The following is a 6,770-nucleotide window of genomic DNA, read 5'->3' on the forward strand; positions in this document are numbered from 1 at the left end:
ACAAGAATTATTTATCACAAACTGAAACTTTCTATTTTTAAACACGTTACATTTTCAATAAAATTAGCATTAGTACATTTTTGTTCATAAAGGATTGCAGTTTGGACTTATAAAAACAAAGCCTACGAAGAAATATAGAATTTGAAATTTCAATTAAATAAGATCTATGAAAAATAATTTCAGCTGAAAAAATCTAAAAAAGAAAAAAAATACTATTTCAAGCACAAAATAAAAGCTTAGTAACAAGTAAAAAATGGAAAAAGAATTCCAATTTTCAGAATTCAAATGTGATTTATCTTTTTCTATCCCTAGCTCCTACTAATGAATATAAATAACATAGCATTTTTAATTGCTCTTTTTTCTTTCTTTTAATTATTTTACTGCACAAAAAAGATTAAAAAAATAATTTTATCTGCTTCATAAAAATCAATTTTTACCCGAAATAATTTAATTGGAAAGTAATAACACATTTAANAACAATGATAGTATTATTACCGGCATTCCTAACAGTGTTAGATTAATTTATAAGAAAGACAAACCTAGAGCAGCGGTTGCGGTACACCCCGATATATGTGATATTTTTCCTGTCCTAGTCACCAGGGACATATGTGTAATAGATTTTAAACTTGGTTGTCATAATTATATTTTCTTCTCTGTATATTGTCCTCCGAACGATAGAATTGACTTGGTACTGAATGTTCTCGAGCCAATCATGGCTACCTCTCGGGGAAAATTTGTGGTGCTGTGTGGGGATCTGAACGCGAAATCCACTGTCTGGGGCCCCAAGAGAGATGCCAGAGGAGATGCTGTCGTGGAGTTTCTGCAAAAACACGACTTGGATATTGTTAATAGTCCAGACTCTCCCCCTACTTTCAATTCAGTACTCGGGCAGAGCTGGATAGACATTATTGCCACCAACTGCAATAGTATTGGTAATTTTGAGGTCCACGACGGCGTCTCATGCTCTGACCATGAATTAATCACCGCAATAATTGATACCAGTTGTCAACAGAGCAATGTAAACAGACAACATCACACTATTAAATATAATAGCATTAATTGGTTGAAATTGAGACCAAAGCTCTATGAAATTACTCAAAAAAATAATTTTGATAAGCTAAACGACTCAACAACAATTGATCAATTTATTGACAAAGTAAGCAATGAAATTATTGCGGCCTGCCAAGAGTCGCGAATTCGAAAACCAATCTTAATCAAAAAGCATTGTTCCTGGTGGACACCAGTTCTGGGACTCCATAGAAAACAAACTAGGGCCTTACGGAGGAGATTTCAAAGAGAGGAAAATCCCGAGACTAGACAACAGTTCATGATTAAATTTAAAGCTTCCCTTGCTAAATACAAGAAACTTATCAGAAAAGCAAAGGCAGAAAACTTGAGAAATTATATTAACAACCTCCCAACGGAAAATGCCTTTTCCAACCCGTATAAAATAGCTAAGGGCACTTTGAATGAGAAACTAATCATAAATCCAATCCTTATTAATGGAAATGCAGCGGAGTCCCTCCAGGAATCAGTTCGGGGAATCATTATTTTTTAATTCCGAATTTTAGTTCAGCATAGAATTTTTTAAAGAAGATAGCACAATTATTGTTAGCTTTGTCTATGAGAGTAATTACAGATTTTTTTTTAAGTTTCTTAATTGATTGAACAATATTACAAAAATTTGTTGGATTGTTACACTTATTTAAATGATCCTTATTATTGAAAACAAAGTTTTTAAAGTAATAATAAACACCCCATTTCCATTCTGTTAGCATACCTAAAAGTAAAGAGAATCTATTTGATATCTTTAAACAAAAACTATTGAGATCATTAATAAAGTATTTTCGAATTGATATATGGTAAATGGGTCTAAATTTTGTGCCTTTTATCATTAAATTCCTAAGTTCCAAGTTTTCTATAATATTTAAATTACCAGTAATAATATGTTTATGATGTTTATAAACAAAATCAAAATATTTCGTTTCGAATCTCGCAAGTTACGAAAATATTTTAAATCATTCTTGAAAAATTTCCCGCTCATGTGAGTTCATTTGAATTCGCTGCTCGCTTTATAGATTTCATTTCATGTTTTATTCTGGTTTTTTCTTTATATTTTATTTTCTGTTTTTACGTGATATTTTTACTTATTGTGTTCGATTTAATTTGTTGAAATTTTTGGGTAAACTTTTTTGAGTGCTTCTCCCACTATTGTATTGATATATTTTGCTTTGGCTATATTGATGCAATATTAGAAAGCACTCTTTTTTGCGGATATAATCGTGTGAGCTGATGAAAAGATTATATCTTTTATTTTCCAGATTTTTAAAAAAATTTTTACCCTTTTTTCCGGTTTTTTGTTATTTTTATTATTATTTTTCCCTTTTTTCATTATTCTGTAATTTTTTCCTTGTTTTCTCTGGATTTTGAACTATATATATATATATATATATGAAAATAATAAAGAATAACAACTTGGATGGTGTTCTCTTTTATTGGGTAAAATAAATTCTGTCTCCTCAGGTGAATCTTCGTTTCTTCTTCAAAGAATTCTGGGATCAATTATTTCCTCTTCTTCACTTTCTACCTGCATTCCACTGCCAGATCCGGAAAAACCGCTCAAATCCTGTAACAGAAATCAACAGAATACATAACAGGCTGTTATTAGGCTAAAACGATTAATAACTTTTTTTTTAAAATATATAATTGTTCTAGTGCCTTGTTCACTGATCAATTTATCTTTAGCAAAATTGATTTATTGACGGAAATATTTTTCTAGACATAAACTGGTATATAAAAATGGTATATAAAAATTAAGAAACCTAAAATTAAATGGAAAGAAAAAAGAAAGTTATTTCAAGTCAAATATTGAAGCAGTTTCAATCTATGGAAAAGCAGTCATTCACTTCAACGCAGAATAAATTGTGAACATTAAAGTTGAACATTGATTTCCCTTCTGTGGTGCTCAATAAATCACACAACAATAGTTTCGCACACCATCTGACGTTTTAAAAGCATTAACATTATGAGTTGAATAAAACATGGATAATAAAGCAGGATTTAATTCGTGAAAAAAGTCAAAGACTCGCGAATCAGAAGTTTGTGTTCCGGATGCTAGAATCAAAAGAAGCAATATAAACTTGGAAAAAGGGTTTTTGCAACTCTTCAGACTATATATATTTAAATGCTAAGAGTTCTCGGTAGTGTGGGGCTGGTCAATTTCCGGAGCTACTCTGGATACATCATCACATTTTCGTCTCTCTCTCTCTCTGTATATATATATATATATATATATAGAAGAGAGAGAGAGAGAGAGANTAATTTTTCTGTTGGGATTGTGACCTAGAAATTAGGCCGACACCCCTGACCCCTCTACTGTGACGCCTCACTGTCTGCCGACCTTCACGCCTGTGACCTTCGGCAGCCTTTGATGTCAGCACATGGTTTTTAGTTACTGTATGGTCACCGTTAGTGTTTAATTATGCTTAAATTTAAGGGGTTAGTCAACTCACTTCAATTCTCTCCTTAAGCAAGGTTCTTGTTGCTTTTTAGGGAGTTTAACTTCCACTTCTTGCTGTTTCTTTAAATACCGCCCATTTTTGGGAGCGGGCAGCATTCGAGATTTGTTGGCATTCAAAATCTACGATCCCTTAACAGGGATTTTTCATTTCAACCCCCTCCTCTCCTTGAGACGGAGATTTTCCACATTCTTTTCTTCCACCCCCCCGTGGGTGCCTTTGGCGGTCCTGCTCAGCAGTGATTTTTTTCTTTCGACATGGCCTTGTTTTGTTTCTTCCTTGGTTCTAAAAATAATGGGAACTTTCATTTCAACAAATGGGAATTCCGAATCCCATGCATCCTGATGGTTTAGCAACGGATTTAGCTGTCTCCAGTTCCACTCGCCTAATGTGATCAACAACTAACGGAATGCTCCCAAAAATACCTGTAGAAAATGGAATTTTCTTTGATGCTCGACAAAAAAAAATAAAGACCATGCTTATAGTGAAGCACAAGTGTGATTTTTTATGTCTACTTGCCTTAATACAGATGTTCAGTGCAAACTTTGGATTTACTGATGTGTCGTATTGTGATGGTGCTCATCCACAGGTATGTTTTTCCTTCGCTCCATAGTAAAAAATAGAACAATTGACGTGACATCATATATTAGAACATTCATAAAAATTAGAACATTCATAGCAAAGTAAATCGCCTTTTCATTTTGTATTATTCATCTTAATAGTGTATATGTATTACAATAATATATATATATATATTGTTGTCGCCAATGTTCTAAAATAAATATTAACACAAAGGTAAAAACATAAAATTAGATATAAATACCTCATCGTCTGTTGAAAAATTTGGGCACAATTCACCTGAAATAATAATATTGCAGTATTACTAATTGAAGTGTCTGAAAAATTCCATAGTAACAGTTACCCCCCCCCCTGAGTCCAATATAGTGGATACTTTTCGGTAAAATTTTATAACAGAGAAATTATAATAATAACTCAGGGGAACAAATTTTTTTTATAGCATTTATACAAGTAGTTAATATTAATTGATTCAGGTGTAGCTATTTCAAACGTGAAATTAGTTTTTTTCAGAAAGCTACACTTGTTTTTCTTCAAAAGGGTGTTCTTATTTTATTTCGTTTGTTGTTAGGATATACAAGTTTATAAAAAGTTTTTAGAATTATATTCATACATAAACCTTTGTCTGCTCCTTTAAAAATAATACTTAAAACAAAAAATATGTGACTTTAACGTATCACGTTATAAACTGAAATGCATTATCTCCTACTTTGCAACACCATACCCTACATAGCGGAGAAGTGAGGACACTTAGTTTTAACTCAAGTTTATCTTAAAAAATCTTGATCAGGAATTAAAAAAATATAAAATTTTATTTAAAACTATAGCTTGTAGAGAGATACCGATTACAGATTTGAAATCTATAATGAAAAAATTTTTTTTTCTCCGACTTAAAATATTTTCCGATTTCTTTTCTGTTTGTATCTCTTAACAAGGTAATTGTCTACGCGGCAATAAGATTTATTTTACTTTCGTTTGTCAACAATTTTAATTACAATAAAAAATTATCAGAGGGGTAAGAAATTGGATTTAAGTAATAATTTAGAAAGTATAATAGCAAATAAATAATTTAGCCTCACGTTATTTTTTTTAAAATACAAAAAAAAAAAAAAAAAAAATTAATTCCAGCATATCTAGTTCTGTTCTTATAAACCATACAACTGTATCTATAATTATCTTTAGAGTCCTCCCCCTGCACGCTGATCTCTCCGAGCTCCAGTATTGTTTTAGCAATTTCCTTATAATCGAATTTGCTTCCCTCGCGTTTTGAATATTTATGAATTTTAGTCTAGCTTTTATCTTGCCGAGGTGGATGGACTTTCTCGCGTTTAAGACCCACAAACTTTTCCCAAGTCAGAAGGAAAAAGAAAGAGAGGTTGGCATGAAAAAAATAGTTAGGTAATATGGAAAAGTGTCTGAAGAATGTAAGGATTAATAGATGGAGAGTATTTACGCCTGAAAGATCGAGATGGCTAAAGCTGCTAGGAATCAGCTGTAGTGCTAGCAGAAGAAGAAGTCAAGCTTTTGATGTATGCAATCTGAGATATTTTTTAAAAATGGAGTTTTAAAATATAAGACCTATACATCTTGTAAAACAAGTGAAATTATAAACATTTAATTAAATTTATATACATTGCGATGATGCAGAGAAGTTTGATAACGTGAACTACCCGTTTTATAACACTTCATTTCTTTCTAAATTATAAGTCAGTTTGTCTAGGCTTTTCAACGAATTTACATGCAGAAATTTTATAAACACGTATTTTTAAACGTAAATGCTCACGACTTCAGTCTATCATTTCAGTTCCCTATGGACCCCCACAGAAAAACAAAGGAAAAAGGACTTTTTTGTCGCTATGTAAGAAAAATATGTAGTTACATAAATAAAAGAAATTCCTTGAAGTTATAATAAATATTTAATATGATGCTGTTGTAACAAACTAACAGAAATTACCTTATTTTAGATTCATTTATACTTAAACTTATAAAATATAAAATAACGCCTATTTTACGGAAAAATATTATTCCTTTTTTTAAATATGAATTCAGGAATAATACTTTCATAGCATATAAATACAGCTAAAGCGTAAATGAAGGAGAATATTTTTCTGTTGCAGACTAACATCTAGCAAAACAAATTATCTTCCACTACAAATTTTAGTTAAACTAGAAGGGTCATTGCTCGCTCTCCTCACTAACTCCCATAATTGCCACTCATTCCTCTTTGTCCCCTTTGAAAGTCGCAACTCGAAAAGAAGACGATCACTGATGCACAGACACGTGACCTATGACTTAAGCACCAGCTGATCGTTTGCTGAATAAAATGGTGTGCTAAAGTCGAGCTGAGTTTCTCGACATAACGTTAGAATGTCAGTTAACATGAAGATAATTAAATACAACCCCGTATCACTCATAAAATTAGCTAAAATATAATTATTTCTCGTCAATAATGTCTTTTACTTAAATTAGATTTATTATTTGTTTATATGTTTTATTGTAACTGTGATTATATATATATATATAATCACAGTTACAATAAAACATATAAACAAATAATAAATCTAATTTAAGTAAAAGGCATTATTGACGAGAAATAATTATATTTTAGCTAATTTTATGAGTGATACGGGGTTGTATTTAATTATCTTCATGTTAACTAACATTCTAACGTATGTC

General features: G+C 31.2%; 3 protein-coding genes across 4 annotated transcripts in view; 1 reads left to right on the plus strand and 2 right to left on the minus strand.

Annotated features, from left to right (window-relative positions):
* The window catches only part of LOC107436172 (endothelial zinc finger protein induced by tumor necrosis factor alpha), a 251,571-nt gene extending 248,648 nt beyond the window's left edge, over positions 1 to 2,923 (minus strand). Inside the window, exon 1 of the mRNA XM_071185041.1 lies at positions 2,913 to 2,923. The gene's annotated coding sequence lies outside the window, so the exon portion shown is untranslated. The remainder of the gene's footprint in view (positions 1 to 2,912) is intronic.
* Positions 713 to 1,558, plus strand: LOC139426436 (uncharacterized). The gene has a single exon (XM_071185315.1). The coding sequence runs from the start codon at positions 713 to 715 to the stop codon at positions 1,556 to 1,558; it is 846 nt and encodes a 281-aa protein (XP_071041416.1).
* Positions 2,476 to 6,770, minus strand: part of LOC107446744 (properdin) — a 27,192-nt gene continuing 22,897 nt past the window's right edge. For both annotated transcript variants that reach the window (XM_016061486.3, XM_016061487.3), the window contains exons 8-9: positions 4,342 to 4,376; positions 2,476 to 2,626 (exon numbers count right to left, since the gene is read on the minus strand). In XM_016061486.3, coding sequence (XP_015916972.2) covers positions 2,543 to 2,626; positions 4,342 to 4,376 — 119 coding nt within the window. In that variant the 3' untranslated portion in view covers positions 2,476 to 2,542. The remainder of the gene's footprint in view (positions 2,627 to 4,341; positions 4,377 to 6,770) is intronic.

The sequence above is a fragment of the Parasteatoda tepidariorum genome, chromosome 9, assembly GCF_043381705.1.
Source record: "Parasteatoda tepidariorum isolate YZ-2023 chromosome 9, CAS_Ptep_4.0, whole genome shotgun sequence".
NCBI lineage: Eukaryota > Metazoa > Arthropoda > Arachnida > Araneae > Theridiidae > Parasteatoda > Parasteatoda tepidariorum.

Excerpts from the sequence above, each read along its gene's own strand:
- LOC139426436 (XM_071185315.1), top strand. The coding sequence starts at position 713 with ATGGCTACCTCTCGGGGAAAATTTGTGGTGCTGTGTGGGGATCTGAAC.